At 43.2% G+C, this 15,934-nt stretch overlaps 2 protein-coding genes across 2 annotated transcripts in view; one reads left to right on the top strand and one right to left on the bottom strand.

The window, feature by feature from the left end:
- The window catches only part of heatr5b (HEAT repeat containing 5B), a gene marked incomplete at its 5' end in the record, with an annotated part of 19,083 nt that extends 6,035 nt beyond the window's left edge, over positions 1–13,048 (bottom strand). The window contains 27 exons of the mRNA XM_079229911.1: positions 773–1,013; positions 1,101–1,280; positions 2,102–2,170; positions 2,289–2,470; positions 3,357–3,623; positions 3,767–3,987; positions 4,043–4,185; positions 4,278–4,447; positions 4,639–4,828; positions 5,010–5,169; positions 5,468–5,658; positions 5,755–5,860; positions 6,038–6,213; positions 6,298–6,461; positions 6,544–6,653; positions 7,195–7,294; positions 7,377–7,529; positions 7,634–7,745; positions 7,906–8,156; positions 8,548–8,703; positions 10,471–10,720; positions 10,808–10,965; positions 11,072–11,243; positions 11,642–11,791; positions 11,963–12,071; positions 12,624–12,835; positions 12,923–13,048. Of these exons, the coding sequence (XP_079086037.1) occupies positions 773–1,013; positions 1,101–1,280; positions 2,102–2,170; positions 2,289–2,470; positions 3,357–3,623; positions 3,767–3,987; positions 4,043–4,185; positions 4,278–4,447; positions 4,639–4,828; positions 5,010–5,169; positions 5,468–5,658; positions 5,755–5,860; positions 6,038–6,213; positions 6,298–6,461; positions 6,544–6,653; positions 7,195–7,294; positions 7,377–7,529; positions 7,634–7,745; positions 7,906–8,156; positions 8,548–8,703; positions 10,471–10,720; positions 10,808–10,965; positions 11,072–11,243; positions 11,642–11,791; positions 11,963–12,071; positions 12,624–12,835; positions 12,923–13,048 (4,519 nt within the window). The remainder of the gene's footprint in view (positions 1–772; positions 1,014–1,100; positions 1,281–2,101; positions 2,171–2,288; positions 2,471–3,356; positions 3,624–3,766; positions 3,988–4,042; positions 4,186–4,277; positions 4,448–4,638; positions 4,829–5,009; positions 5,170–5,467; positions 5,659–5,754; positions 5,861–6,037; positions 6,214–6,297; positions 6,462–6,543; positions 6,654–7,194; positions 7,295–7,376; positions 7,530–7,633; positions 7,746–7,905; positions 8,157–8,547; positions 8,704–10,470; positions 10,721–10,807; positions 10,966–11,071; positions 11,244–11,641; positions 11,792–11,962; positions 12,072–12,623; positions 12,836–12,922) is intronic.
- Positions 13,049–13,816: 768 nt separating this feature from the next.
- On the top strand, positions 13,817–15,814 carry gpatch11 (G patch domain containing 11). Its single transcript, XM_079230085.1, has 8 exons — positions 13,817–13,929; positions 14,100–14,326; positions 14,412–14,453; positions 14,583–14,703; positions 14,809–14,899; positions 15,029–15,181; positions 15,301–15,382; positions 15,467–15,814. The coding sequence occupies exons 1-8, from the start codon at positions 13,880–13,882 to the stop codon at positions 15,520–15,522; spliced, it is 822 nt and encodes a 273-aa protein (XP_079086211.1). The 5' UTR covers positions 13,817–13,879; the 3' UTR covers positions 15,523–15,814.
- The last annotated feature ends 120 nt before the right edge of the window (positions 15,815–15,934 follow it).

Genomic DNA, 15,934 nt, shown 5'->3' on the forward strand with positions numbered 1-15,934 from the left:
AACTGTTGTTGCGCTACGGAGCAGGCGGCAACATTTATTTTTTACAGTTTAATACTGGGAGCGCAGTGGAGCTACTTATCTGTCAGGGTAACTTGGTTCACTAATGGTTCAAAATTACACAGCCAAATTGAATGTCTGTCTCTTCCTGTTTTTTTTGTGCGCAAACTCTACCCACCATGCAATTCGGCGCTGTAATTTCATAACAAGCGTGAACCATGACTGAGCCCAGTTACACTGACAGGTAAGTAGCTCCACTGCGCTCCCAGTATTAAACTGTAAAAAGTAAATGTTGCTGGCTGCTGCTGTTGCAGCTATGGGCGGCTCGCTGACAGCACTGCTGTCTAGTTGACTTGTGCTGTTAATGGAATCAATGTGTTTACTTGTTTAAAAAAATATATACCGTGAAACCGCCAGAAGCTTACAAAATACCGTGATACGAATTTTTGCCCATACCGCACAGCCCTATTACATGCTACTCTTTGGTAAACAAATGACAAATACTAATTTAAGAACAAGTGTCCCATTACATCTCCAACAATGTGCTGAAGCATTTTATCCCATCAAACAGCTATTTAACAGTATGACAGTATGGTGTTTATGTTGACATTTTATCAGATACAATGCAAAACACAACATTTATGGGACCAAAACAAGAGCAAAGAACTCAAAGGCTTTATGTTGGCTAAACATCCAGAAACACTGCAAGTCTACATTTGAATGTACAGGTGTCCATGCTTATGAAGAGATTCGATAGAAATGTTATGTATTGTACCGTCAGGGGGCAGCTGACTGGAAAACTCAGCAGGCAGAGTGAGCAGAGCGTAGTCTCGCAGCATGGCCAGCCACAGGCGGCTCAGCGAGGGCAGCTCTGGCTGCACCAGGGTGATGAGGCTGTCGGGTGGAAGCACGTTGGCGCCCAGATCATCCTCATCCTCGTCGTCGTCTACATTTCGGACTGGTTTGGCAGGCTTAGACTCTGCGTCTTTCTTGATCTTCATTGCCACCACATACACCTGAGAAAGAAAGCCAGTGTGTATAGTCAGCCTTATTATGTTCATCATCTCTTATATAACAAATAAGTGACAGGTCTTTAGTCTCACCTCAGCCCACGCCTTCAGCACGGCCAGTTTCTCCATCGTGGTGGCGCTCTCGCTGTACAGCTGACTGGATGAGCCTTTCCCAGCCTGCACCTTGTCCAGCGACGACACAAGCAGGTTGTGGACTCGCCGCAGGTCGTTGAGGTCACTGACTACGCCGCTTCCAATCCACGTACTGCACACCTAAAGTAATACATTATAAAACAAATTGACCATTTCAGCACCCACAGCCCTACAACTAAAGAGATCAATTAAAAACCTGCATTACAGAACAGAGTGTTCAAGGTGGATTAGCCATCATACAGCCCAATTAGGGTTGGGGGTCTCAAAGAGCAGTTATTAATAAATAGAGCAGACATGTTAGAGCTGTACAAGTGGAGCAGACATTATAAGATTACATCATTCTAAGGAGAACTATGAGAGTGTCAGGCGGCCAAGGGCAGGAGAAGGAGAGCTACAAATGAGTTAAACGCAAATGTACTTAGCGAGCCACCTTTTTTGCTTATTTGAACTACAGTCGCATTTCTTTCTCGGTAATGTTACCAAGGTATTATGGGTCTATTTTTTGTTTTCTATGTTGTTCCAAGTTAATCTTTACAGTTAGAAAAGAGAAACCCTGAGTTCAAGAACAGAAAAGGTCTGAGAGCTCAAACCCTAATCCAGAGATACGGATAGAAATGTCAAAGAGAGAAGGGTTTTTAATAATACTGCCGACATGTTTGTTATTTTCCACTCATTCTTCACATCAGTCAAATAAATGGAGCTTGAAGGCAGAAACAGGACACTGCTGTGGTAATTAACTGCCATTGTAGAAACACCATCAAAATACAGTGTATTCATATATGTAACGGCTGCTCATTAGAATGAACGTTACAGTGCAAACAGAGCTGGTTATGTGCATCTTTGCATTTCTACAGTGCATCCGTCAAACAGGGCTATGGCGTGGAGTAGCTGTTATAAAGGTTCCTCCACCACCTGTTTGTTTACAACGCAGGGTTTCTTACCTGGCAGGCCTTCGCCGTTATGTCCGACGGTGTATCAGGTGAAAATGCAGGTCTGAGGGCAGCTCCGACCTAAATGTATACATGATTGGTACAATGTTAACTTTTTCAATTTAGTTTCACATTAACTGTGTCATAATCAATTTGGGACTTTTGCAGCATAATGCAATCCGATGTGTTTCGGACTCACATTGGCCTGGTATTGTTCCAGGATAACGTGTCCTGGGAACTCGGGCTCTGGTACGGATGCAAACTTTTTAATGATGTCTTCCAGGGCCTGCAGGCCAGCCATCCTCAGCTGGTTACTGTGGTCTGTGGCCGCCATGAAGGCCATGCGGATGAGGTCAGACAAATGGAGCACCAACTGATCTCCTAGAGGGACAACAAGGATCGAGTGAGGAATAGAAACTCATTTAAAACCATTGTAAGGAATGTGACCTCAGTGAGCAGCCAAATTAATCAATCAGAAAATATAATGTATAACATATTTATGTTAATATCAACCTTTCCAGGCATTGTTTAATATGTACTTTTGTTATTCTTTGATGATGGGTTGCGCGTCAGCAAGATAGTGGACATGTTGCCTCCTCCAATGTCCCTGTGTTTGCTTTTTCCTGAGAATTAATTGAAGATTCAAGACAGACACAACAAAACAGTTTTTTGAAGGTTGATTCAAAGATATTGACCTTGAGGCTGAGATTTAATTGAGTTTCAGCTGAAGTGCACCTTTCAAGGGATTAGTTAGACACACCAACACGCAGACCAACCATCCACTCAATCTCAGTCACACAATTTGTCTTAGCTGCTTCCAGAGCTGCAAAATCACTCCACTGTACCAGTACTGTATGGTCTGTAGAAGGCTGCCTTACTGCAGAGGATCTTATATAAATACAGGCTCTTCTTTGTCACAGAGAAGAACAAAAATCCCTCCCACTTTTGCTTACTCATCTGTAGCTTTGTTCCATATTTACGTAATAGCACATGCATGAGCTTTATTTAGCAGCTGACACTTGAACTGCCTGAAGGTCACAAAAAGATATAAAAAACAAACAACAGTCCGTACTAAACAAACAGCTGGATTATGGGTTCATAGAAAATATGTTCCGTATGCTCTTCGTAAGCAACAGTTGTTTTATTGGTATCTGACTTTAGAAAATCAATCTGAAACACAGACACAGATCACAGGTGGCATAAATCAATCTCAAGTCCTTGAGGTGAACTCTGAGCTGCTCTGTTCTGGCAGCAAGGTGAAACGTACCTTTGGGGTTCTTGGCTTGTGCGGAGCGCGCAGCTGCCAGGTCAAAGTGTGCTTTGTCATTCTCACACAGCAGGATGATGCGACACAAACAGTCCGCGGCAAATACCCGCGTCACCCAGCGCGGCGCCACAGAGGGCTTGGACTTGTCATCTTCACCCAGGCCTGTGAACATGGTGTCATCGTCCATCTCGTCTTTTTTCTCGGAGTCTTCCTCCTCTTCATCATCATCATCCTTTTCCACCTCGAATACAACAGGTGCTCCTACATCTGAAAGAGGATATGGACACATTCACGATACACAGATTTAAAAGAAAAGACACAAACTATTTAAACTGATATTGTCTGTGTGATGCTTTGTTTTACGTTCTAGCCTTCATTTTTAAATCCTAACTTTTTTTTTTAAGTTTTACCTGTAGTTGCTGCCAGGACATCCTTGCAGAGTTTCAGCCAATGAGAAAGCTTTTCCACAGCAAGAGACGACAGCATGTGGCCCAGTGTATCATGGATATCAGAGCACAGCTTCCTGTCCGTCTCCCGATCCAGCATGCCAAACAGAACGCCCTCCAGACCAGTTTCAGTGATGTTCAGATCTAAACCAGGGACAGAGTCAACACAGTAAGAGTCAAAGTGTCTCTCTTGGGTATATTAACTAAACAGAATGCTCTTGTTCCGTTCACAATTTGTACTCACTGACTGTATTGTTGTCTCCTGCTCTCTTTGCCAGGCTCATGGCATACTCACAGACCTCTGCAGCCTCTCTCTGAGCGAGCTGTCTCAGACAGGCCACGGCAGCACGGCGCAGCAACAGGTGAGAGCTGCATAGGTGCATCTGCAGGGACCCAATTGTACAGCAGCAAATTATGATTACGACAAACTACAACTACTACAGTCTGGAACTCATGATGTCTCGTGATGTCTTACACAGAGACAGGGCACCAGGCTGGACAGGTTGACATGGCGTGGAGCGAACATGTGCAGCTGCTGCAAACATGAGATGGCAGCTGCCTGCACAAGGGAATCGGAGTGGTCCTGCATTATGGCACAACCAACCAGGCAGGACGAGCGGATGGTGGAGATAGTGGCTCCATTTCCTAGCAAACCCAACAACACAGATTAGAAAGAGAGACAAAAATAAATCACCATTTTTTTGCAGTAGGACACACAGTCTTCAAGTCCACTTCACAAACCGTTGTGATGATTAAACTGCCACCTGCTGGCCGGTTAAGGGTATATTATATTATCAAGTGAGAGTCAGTCATGCAAGGAGGTTTGTGATTCTTACCCTGTAATTCTGGTCCCACAGTGGTGATGAGAGCTCCTAGGCAGCGGCCCAAACACTGGTGCACCTCTGTGTGAGACGGTGGCACCGTGAGGAGCAGGGTGAGCACCAGGGACAGCGTAGGCTCCACATAGCCTCTGTACATGGGGCCACTAGAATCCACAATCAGAGCCAGAGAATGCAGAGCCCATGTCTGATGGAGAGAAAAATAATTTGATGGGGAATATCTGAATAGTGTCATGTATAAAGCACACAGAATTGTTTTTCATTTAAAATGTTGCTAAAACATTAAGTGCAATAGAAAGAAAAGAAAAAACACAAGTTCCTCTGTGGTTGAATCTCAAAATTCATTCCTCCTGCGTAATTCACTGTACCTGGACCTCGTGAGAGGACCCATCCTGGGCCAGAGCCAAAAGGATGCTGACACTGGTCTTTAAGTGCTGGCCTGAGCCAATCCCTCCAACATATCGATGCAGACAGCCGAGAGCCAGTGAATGGCCCGTCCTTGATACTACATCACGGGCAGACTTCAGTCTGGAAATAGAGGAGGAAAAGAGATATGGATCACATGATTAAAGCAAAGGATAGAGATGTCAGATAGATTCAAATCAAGACAGATTAGAAGGACAATGAAAGATTTAATTTTCTATCTTTCTGAAAACATTCTTGACTTCGAATTAAATGGAGAATTTTTAATTTAATTTTTCTCCGTAACTGATTATAACGGTAGTTTGCTGACCAAGTCTCCCTTGATCTTAACATGGAGAATAATAGAATAGAGAGAGACTTTAGAATAAAGAAAACACAGACTATACAGATATGAAATGCATACTTATCAAAGCTGGTCTGTGCCATTCTGGCGATGAAGGTAGCCTCTCCAACCACCTGAGCCATCCTGCCCAGAGCCTCTCCAGCAGCACAGCGCAGGATGGGGTTGGGATTGTCCAACGCTCCCATTACCAGGGCCAGGGCCGACTTACGCACCTCCTCAGGGCCCAGAGTACTCTTGTTCTCAGCCAGACCCTTCAGTCAGGAGGAGATACATTATTTAATTAAGTATTACCTGAATAATAAAATATGATATTCCTATTTTGGAAGATATTAGCCAAGTTATCTCACCTTGAGGGCACTAAGCACTGCAGTGAAGATGTTCAGTTGGACTGCCTGCTGTCGAACTCCTTTCGCCTGCTTTATGCACTCTGCAAAGTGGTCCAGCATCTGCAGCCTGAATCATACAAGTCGGGTAGAATATATTACAAACAAGGAGGTCACAAGAGCTTTACAACAAGTCAACATGAATATAAATACATAATAAACCAACAAGAGAAACAACACATCACAAAAAGATAAGATGTGAAATGTTGACAAGCTGCAAACATGTCCATATGTCTAAACTCCTCACCTGTGTTTGAAGGAGACATGGGGAAAAACCACACCGAACAGAGCCACCGAAGCATCAATGACGGACACACCCAAAGGGAGAGGCCCTAGGACGGCCTCTCCTACAGGAACACGCAGGTAGATTGAGGAGGGATCGTGCTCCAGAGCTCCGCTGCCAGACGCACTGTTGGGCTGCAGCTGTTGATCACACAGTAGAATCCCTTTATTCTTATAACATGAAGTAGTACCTGGATTCATCATGTCATTGATGGTTTTACTCACCTGATCCTCTATGCATTTGTGGTCAGTCTCCTGTAGCCATGAGCCCATGAGCACACTGTCGTCAAAGTGACACAGAGAGCGCAGCAAGGAGGTGGTAGTGTTGGCCGAGTTGTCAGTCAAAGTGAACTCTGCCACCAGCTCCCTCAGGAGGGCGTTGAAGCTGCCTGCACAAGAAAGAAAAAAACGTGTATTATAAAAAAACCTCATCTGTGAGAGAGAAAAGAAATGCAGAAGTGACTGTGTTACCTTCATAGGTCTTGGGAGGCAATAGAGCCAGAATGTCATACAACCGCAGCCTCACCATCGCTGCACTTGCTTTCAGGTGAGCACCATGGACCTTAATGATGGCAGGGACGCTGAAACAAGCATTAGATAAATAATATGAAAACAGCTAAATAAACATATACATTTTGACCAATGGATTTCCGTGACTTTAAACCAAATTTCCATGACCAAACATTTTGTGAAATCTCGGTGTATACATGAAAACGTGAGAAAATGTAGTATTTAAACTAACAATGAGAATTCCAAAGCATACAGTAAACCTTAAATGACACAAATGAACGAGAGACAATGTTTGATTAAACAAATAAACATTTATATAGATGCCTGTATGTATGCCTGCTTACATTTTGAGCATCTTTCTTTTAAAAGCATATTAATTATTTCAAACTCAGCGTAAATGAACGTCATGAACATATGAATATAACACATTTACATGACTTTTCCAAAACGTTTGTGATTTTATTTTTTTCAAGGACTTTTCCAAGCCTGGAAATAACCATTTTAAAATTCCATGACTTTTCCAGGTTTTCCATGACCGTAAGAACCCTGCTTTGTGTATCCTGAAAAACCTGCAACAACGACAACAATCGTACTGAAAATCATCACACTCACTGAGACATCATGGTCATGGCACATTCAATGGGCGTCATCAGTCTGCGGATCACATCTTCTGTAAGCAGCTCGGGGCAGTGGGCCACAAAGCTACGCATGGCTACAGAAGAAAAAGGAACAGGCGTGTTGGTCAGAATTGTTTCCAATTCCAGAGCATGTTGCAGGGCGGAGCGTTTCTTTACCACACAGTGCTCCAGCTCGGCCCTCCAGGGTGACCTGCCAGGTGAAGGCGTCTCCTCTGGCCTTTTCTGCCTCCAGCTCCTTCTGGGAGCGAGGAAACACGTTCCGCCACAGCAGCAGCATTTTGGGAAGGTGATAGCGCACGAGGGAGGGACCTGGGCACGAATACAATGTGGAGGCAACGTGGTCAGCAAGAGAGAGGGAGACGGTATTGTTGACCAATCGAGGCCAAGAACTAAGAGCGGTCTGCGAGGCTCACCCAGAGTCATGAGGGCGCCCAGCAGCAGCCATCCAGCCTGTGTTCGCTGCAGAGACAGCCGACTATTCTGAGCAGCTGTCCTCAGGAGGTCTTCGGCTATACTCACCACCAACTACAAGAAGAGAACACAGATATAACCCTTAAAGCTCTATCGGGCAATCAATGGGGCTGTACGGAAGGCCAATCAGGGCTAAAATAAGTAGAAAGACCTAAATGATTGAAATGATCTACAAGAGAAGGAGACAATACGATTAGCTTCCCAGGCTACACACCTTGCCCTTGGAGTGGGGGATACCCAGTGGACACTGGTGTACGCCTCCCAGCAGAGCAGCCGTCGCAAAGCTGTAGCCACTCACGGCCTCAGGTGAACTCTTCAGGTTGTTGATTCTCTCCGCACAGCGGTCCAGCAGTGGGGTCAATTGATAGGGCAGCGCCACGGCAACACAGCGCAAGCACCATGCAGCGGCCAAACGCGCCGCCATGCTGGGGTGAAGCAGCACTGAAGTTACAGTTTCAAGGAGTCCTGGCAAAGAGGACATGGAGTTTGTTATGAGGTTGTGGATGAATCCTGTACAAAGGAATTCCCTTCTGGCGGGAGATTCCAACGTATTTTACTTTAAGAGTAAGATTCCACAATTGCATACTCAGTGAACATTTTTGCAGTCAGTAAAATAAATAGATGTACGATTTACATTGCTGAGAGCAGCTAATAGTCTGCTTAAAGGATAGTGAAATGTTAAAACACATAACCAAAGTCAGAGAAGATGCTGGCCGAATGTATACAAGTTGGCTTAGTAAGCAAATCTTCACTCCAGTGAGGAGTATGATCCTCTATATAATCCCAGTTTAGCCCACTTTATAGACACTAAAGAGCACTGAAACACATGTCCCATTTCATATTTTGTCTGTCTCACCTATAGAAGGCTCCTGAATGAGTGGTGAGGCTGTAGCGCTCAAGCTCTGAACCAGACTGCCCAGCTCTTTTAGGGCGCACACCATGACATGCTGACTGGAAGAGACATCGGCTGCCCCTCCCTTGTTCTCTCCACTGATGTCATTTACAACTGCTTCTGCAAAAAACAAGCAGAAGAGAAAGGAAAAAACAAACAAGATTGGTTTTGTCAGTATAAAAAGGCAGAACTATTCAAGTTGATTAAGATCTAAAATCCTTAAAAACACGGTTAACCTGTTACTAATCAATAATGTGTGCAGCATTGATGGATGAGGTGGCCTGCATTTAATTGCAACTTTGTTTGAGAATTTTCAAAAAACAAGACACTTTTTGATTATTAGAATTCTGACATGTGAAAGGGTTTTTACTATCTTTATTGGGGGAGTTTTTCCTGATCCGATGTGAGGTCCCGGGACAGGGATGTCATGTGTACAGATTGTAAAGCCATCCAAGGCAAACTTGTATTTGTGATGTTGGGCTATATAAAATAAACTGAATTGAAATGTTACATGAAACGCATTGTAATAACATAAATGTCTGTCCACATTAGTCCATGTCTTGCTGTCACACATTATGAATTTGCAAAATGTTTCAACTGCAGCACTAAAATCCTTAAAAATACTGAGGAGCACGCTGCTCTACGCCACACAGCTCGAAAGGATTTTTGTTTTTTAAACGAAAAAGGAGCAATGCATTAAATAATGATTATAGTTCCATTAAAGAATAAATGTGACAAAAGAGAAAAACACTCTGAACTGAACACTGAAATCAGAAACATCCCTGTTAGAATGTCTAACGGTAATTCATCAAAAACTTAAATTAACAGCGCTAAAATAGACAACAGTCAAGAAAGATCACACGAAAGGAAAGAAAATAAACGAGTTTCAGAAGAGATTTAAAGCTGCTTCTTGAACTGTGGCAGTTGTGTTAATCCCTACAATTTAGGACAGCTGGGGAACATATACTAGGGGTCCCACTGCCATCATGTATCCAGAAAAACTATTTTAAGTTACTTTTAGCATAGATATTCCACAAAGTCTAATTTCAAGAAGTCTCACAGATCCAGCTGGATGGAAAAGCTACAAGCAGCAGGGACAGGAAAGAGCACAGGACCACATCTCAAGAGACACCGACACTCAACATCCTTTTCAAATTCTGCTTTAACATCAATATGAACGAGAGAATGGATGTTTGACATCATTTGACATCAGTTTAAAAGGTTGCAAAGCAAATCAGAGTAAGAATCATCCCTTTTGAACGAGATAAAAGGTGATTTAAAAATGATTGATGTGTTGTTATGCAGAAGAAAAAAACAAAAAAAAGGAAGTTTGGAGGAACTGAAATCAATAAAACTTAAATGATGGACAAACGTGCAATTTGTATGTCTGGTTGCGGTGGGGGGAAATGACTTGTTCCTACTAAATGTGTTTGTGAATTTAGTGGCACATGCAGTTTTTCTGCTGGTGTAAGCCAGATGTCAACAGTCAGAAAGAGTTAGGTCATGCTCCTTCGGGATTGCAATGCAATAAGAAAATGGCAAACAGCCATGGAGGCGAAGCAGTAATGCAAGCATGAGTAACTCAAAGGCTGAGCTGGCAATGGATAATGTTACAGACATTATGATGCTGCTTGTGGTTAAAAATAAAAAGTAAAGAAAGAGGAGAGCGATCCGAAAGAAGCAGAGGTGGAAAGCAAGAAGAAAAGCAAAAATAGGGAAAGCCATCTCCGCACACAACAAAAGAAAAAACATCGCTGTATACAAGAGCCAACCATGCAAGATTTGTAGAAACTGAATGAAGGGTGAATAAAAAAAAAGTGATAATAATGGATGAGTACTTACTCTGTAATGCTCTGAACCGTGATATTTCCCCCCCATCCTCCTTACCCACAGCCCTCATCTGTTTGCTGATGGCTTGGCAGATTTCTTTGCCGGCTGCAATTTGTGCTTTCTCTCCGAGTAAGCCCCCGAGGGTGGCGCGTAGCATGAAGGAAACACAGCGGCGCGAGTACACAGCCTCAACATGTGTCTGCGTGGCCCGTGGGTGAGACACTAGGTCCAAAACATGGGACAGGAATGTAGCGAAGTTGCGCTCCAGCCATTGACCACCGAGTGTAGTCACAAGCACAACATAAGCCTGGTGAGATATGAAGAAAGACCATGTGTCAAGTGGTTGAAACAGATAATGCAGGCTCAGATTCGTACGTTTGTTGATTCACCTCACCTCTGTGACGCCCACTCGCACCTCTCTGCTGACGGAGCCTCCACCCTTCAACATCTCCCCTCCGCTCTTCAGGAAGCCGGAGCCACCGCGCAGAAAGCCTGTGGCCATCAGCTCCAGCACCTCCTCCAAGGTGGCCCGCTTCACGTTCTGACGCATCACTGAGGAAAGAAGCGTTGAGCTCATGAAGAACTAGAGAGGTGAGGTAGTCTACTCAACACAAAAGTAGCAGAAATGTGAACTACACAAATTAACTCTTTAATCTACCGGCTGCTTGTTTGGGCATCAGGGCAGTGGCCATGACTGTCCCCAAAAGTTTGGCCACGGCTACCCGAACACCATAGTTTGATCCTTCCAAGGCCTTGAAACACAAAGTGGCCACGTTCTCCAGTTCTGTGGTCCACATGAATACCGCCTCATTCTGCAGCTCCAGCAGGCACTGATCAGACAAGAACATATAAAGATGGAGTTCTGTTAGTTACGTCTACAATATGCACGTACAGACTGATGATGTATATCAACAACTTTATACATATCTTTGCAATATACTGGCCATACAGCTTGTAATGTATTCTAAACAGGAAATCGTCTTTCACGTTTCAGGCATTGCAAATGTGTCCCAGTTTGTTTCCTGTTGCAGTGTATGCGAGTGACATCAGCTGCAAGGAAGTTAACATGGACCCAAGCGGTTACCTGACAATGCAATTCAGTTGAAGTGGTCTACGTGGTGGAGATTTGCATGACACCTTTGAGTTTGGTCACCATAAATGACATCTCAAAATACAGTGTAGTCTGTCACTCTTTTACAGCTCAACTAGAAAGTTTTCGGAGACCAACCTTTGCTACAGCACAGCGTACGGCCATGGACCTGTCTGTGAGAAGAGAGCGGGCATTCTTGTAGATGTCTCTGTGACATGAGGCTGCAGCTCCGCCGAGTCCACAGAGCACCTTCTGCAGACTGAGGAGGATCTCTCCCCTGCCTTGGGACTACATCAACAAAGTATGGGAAAGCAGGAAGAGTCAAAGAAATGTAAATCTATTTAGTTATCCATTTGTGTTGCTATATTCCAGTATACACGTTAACCTAATACATTCTTGCTATAATTAAAATGGAAGATTTCATTCCAGTTACCAATATTATACTCTTAAAAGTCCTACCTCAGCACTCTTTAATGCCTTCAAAAGATTGTTAATGGTGTCTGGAAAGGAGCTTCCCAGCATCCGGCCCATCTTCTCATAAAAAGCTCCAACACATGCCACAGCAGCACTGGAAGAAAAGTTAGTGAATGCATTAAAATGAAAGAACACATTACGGTTTACTTTAAACTGATAAACAATGCAGCGCAACACAAATAAATAAATAAGTTATCTCATGAAATTGATCTGCCATAACTGTGCGTTTCTTTTCATTTCAGATATCTTCACATTCAAAATGCAAACCTCCTCTTGATAATATTCAGACTGTGCCATGAGTTAGATGTAACCTCAAACATAGTAGTATCTATAGTAAAACACTGCAGGACAACACTGATGGAGCTAACACCACTGTGATTCCATTCCAAGAGACGCATCATAATATCTGCTCATGTAACTTAATCCCCCCCCCCCTTTTAAATATGAAATGTCATTCTGCAGATTAACATAGGGCTTAACTGCTAATACCCTTGAAGGTGAGCCACAGTTTCTGCCTAAAACACTGAGAGCAGTGAACATCTTGTATATTAATGCAAATGTGTATATTATCAAGCAGAGTATCGGACTGTATTCAAAACAAGTGGCCGATGACAATACACAGTGCTGCGATTAAATGGGATCTTACAGTTTTGTTGGCAAGTACGCAGGCGTGTCATCCTTGCTTTTGATGATCTCATTGCATTTATCCAAAGTCTGGAAAACAGTGAAGGTGTCCCCGATGCTGTAGAGGGTCGCAAGGTTTTTGGCCAGCAGTTTTCTTGTTGGCGGTCCAGGGGCACTGCTGATCAGTCCAGACAGCTGTTCCACCAGCTTCTTCTGTTTCTCCTTCACATCAACCTGCAATGCAAACACTCGAGAAGGTCACAAAACTGATGCAAACCAAACCCAGAAAAACAATGCCCAAAATCTGATCTGAAGAGTCACCCTATTTGCCGCCACCAGCACTTTATCCAGGAAGCGGAGCCATTCGAAGATGAAGACAGGCCTCTTTGCTTCAGTTATCTGGGCCAAGGCTTCTTCATTGAGCAGCAGACTGTGAGCCAGCTCCATGGCGAGGACCTTCAACACAGCGCTGCACACCCTCGCCTCTGCAAAGTTATCTTAGGACCTTGTCAGTAGATCTGTCGCTTCTCCAATATCCTCCCTTTCATCCAGTCACCTAGACAGCATTAAAACAGTTGGATATTAGTTAAGTAATTACAAAGTCATAGCAGCTTTCCACTGCTTTAGACGTTTACAAACAGGTGCGTATGTGTCGTATTAAGTGCAGCAAACTAAACTGTCAGAGCTGGGCGGCGGTAGCACTGTGCTGGTGTATCAACAGCTGCCTGCCTCCAGCTGTTGATAGACTAGCTCGTTAGCAACCTGAGCTAGCTGCCGTTAGTTCCTACGAGGGACAAGCGGAACTCCGGCTAACACACTCGTCCAAACCGAGTGTTAGCTATCTATCGACGTCTTTTTAAAACATTTAGCTGTTCAAAAGTAGCTTTCAGTGTGAGATGTGTGGAGGCGAATTGTTCATCCTACCTGTTTTCGATAACCAGGATGCGCAGGATGAATGACGGCGATGACGAGGAGTGTCGGCGGTGTCGCGTTAAAGTGTGTCCGACTTGAAACCAGAAACTGTATGTGCAGAATATATTGCTAAAACGTTATTAACAAGAAAATGGTTTCACGTTATGTGTATCCCATTTCTCTCAGTTGTCTACGTTTATTGAAAATAAATACCTTCTTTTGAATTATTTGTCAAGAGTGTCAGAACTGTATACGTGATACCTTGTAGCTACACGGAATATTTGACGAACCAAACATCCGCGAAGCAAATACTAAAGCAGACAACCAGAGTATTTATTCAACTCAGTAGTACTTTCCGCGGTCACAATGTCTGATGAGGAAGAGGACTATATGTCAGATGCATTTCTTAGTAAAATGTAAGCGTTTTGTGTGTCATTTATTCATAATATATTAAAACCTGAGGTTGAGAACTGATGTATTGTATCGTCCTGTGTTGTCAGTCAGTGTGGGTTTAAAGTCGTGCTCCCATGATAGCTGTATCGTTTTATTGTCACAATACGTTTCTCTGTGCTCCTCTGTCTGTCAGACCAGATGTGAAGCCGGGTGTGAGCATGGTGAGGCGGGTAAAAGAGGCGATCAAGAAGGAGACGCAGCAAATGGAGACGAACGTCAAGAACCGTCAGAAGACGTATAAGGAGCAGGAGAAGGAAAGTAGAGAGGCAGCTTTAGAAAAGTCCATGTGTAATGCCAACAAGGGATTCGCACTTCTGCAAAAAATGGGTTACAAAGCTGGTCAAGGCCTCGGGAAGGCGGGCAAGTATTATATTTTTTTTACAGAATTATCTTATTTTCATTCTGTTTTGCATTTGTTTCATGTTCATCTCTGTTTCCTCTTCAGGGGCAGGACGAGTTGATACAATTCCTCTAAATATCAAAACTGGTAAGCAATTCGTTTTTATTTTGACATTGTGGTAATTCTTGGAGTATTATTTTGGTATTTGGTAACAACCTGTGCAATCCAGCTGGTGGCTTACAGTGTTAATGTACTTTCTTTGGTATGCTAAATCAGACAGAGGTGGCATTGGAATGGAAGGGGTGAAGAAAAGAAAAGCCGAGCAGGAACTTGAACATTATCGTCAGAAAGTGCGGGCAAGACAACAGAATGAGACTAAGTCTCTGGAAGATTTCAGGTGAAGGTTTCAGCTGTCTATAAGATGCCTCGGGCTTCCAAACATTCTTCCCCTCCTATAATACAAATGTGTTATAGTCTGTGATGTCATGCTTGTTCATTCCAGGTCACGAGTAAGGACAGAGAGAGAGGAGCGGAAGATTGAAGGAGATTTCAGAAGGAGTCAGCGGGCCTGTGAGCAGCTTGACAGTCAGAAGGTTGGAGGAATTATGGCCATAATAAAGTATCATCATCACAGTGATAATGCTTTTATTGAAGCCTCTTTTTGCTGAGAATATATACAAATGTAACAGAAAAATTACCATGTCGTTGAATTGTCTTTTCAGGGCATCACTGTCCCCAGGGAAGAATGGTACTGGCCTAAAGAAGAGACTGATGATGAGGAAGATGATCTTAAGGAGGAGGATGAGGGGGAGGATGAGGAGGAGGAGGAGAAGAAAGAAAAGGAGAAGGAGGCAGAGGAGATCGTGGAATTAACCGTTAGTCTAATTTATGATCCCATCTCAACTTTGTTGTCAAATAAATGGTGCAATAAATTAATGTTGTTGATAAATCCAGAGTTAGATGAATGCATTTGATTTGTCCCTCTCTGTTACAGTCCTTTGACAAACTACAAATTATGACGTCCTATCTGAGAGGAGTCCATTTTTACTGTATATGGTGTGGAACCACCTATAATGGTAAGAGTGACGACAACATGCCTGTTTTTTTTCTTGTTGTTTTTATTGACTTTGCTGATACATTTTGTTATATTTTATTGATAGATGAAGATGACTTGTGCTCCAACTGTCCTGGGGATACAGCAGCAGACCACGAATGAACACAATAAAAAGGAATATGCTCAGTTGTTCGCAGTGAAAAAGCAGTTACGTCTTACAGTGGGCTGATCACACTGTGTTGGCAATTAGGTGATCATACGTGGAGGAATATGTATTCATCATCCCAATTGGAATCCTTTGTCCATCTCCAGAAGGTCATAGCTGTTTATGCGGTTTGTAGTTGCCGTCCCTACATTTTTCTTTACATTTAGGAATTCTGTGGAAAATTTAGGTAAACTTTTATGTATATATTTTTCAAAAGATTTTTTTAGACATGTTTCAAAAGCGATTGCATACCTGTGTTTTCATTAAACATTTAAAGAATTGTACATTGTATACCTCTATTGTTTTATTTAACTAGCTACTTATTATGAAATATATCACTTTGGGTTTAATTTATTTAATGAAATGTAA

This window comes from Taurulus bubalis, assembly GCF_910589615.1.
Source record: "Taurulus bubalis genome assembly, chromosome: 14".
Taxonomy (NCBI): Eukaryota; Metazoa; Chordata; class Actinopteri; order Perciformes; family Cottidae; genus Taurulus; species Taurulus bubalis.

What these genes read in the sequence shown, in the direction of transcription:
- gpatch11 (XM_079230085.1), top strand. Translation starts at nt 13,880, where the DNA reads ATGTCTGATGAGGAAGAGGACTATATGTCAGATGCATTTCTTAGTAAA. An exon ending in GATGCATTTCTTAGTAAAAT is followed by an intron (nt 13,930 to 14,099) that starts GTAAGCGTTTTG and finishes TCTGTCTGTCAG; the next exon opens with ACCAGATGTGAAGCCGGGTG. An exon ending in AGGAGATCGTGGAATTAACC is followed by an intron (nt 15,182 to 15,300) that starts GTTAGTCTAATT and finishes TCTCTGTTACAG; the next exon opens with TCCTTTGACAAACTACAAAT.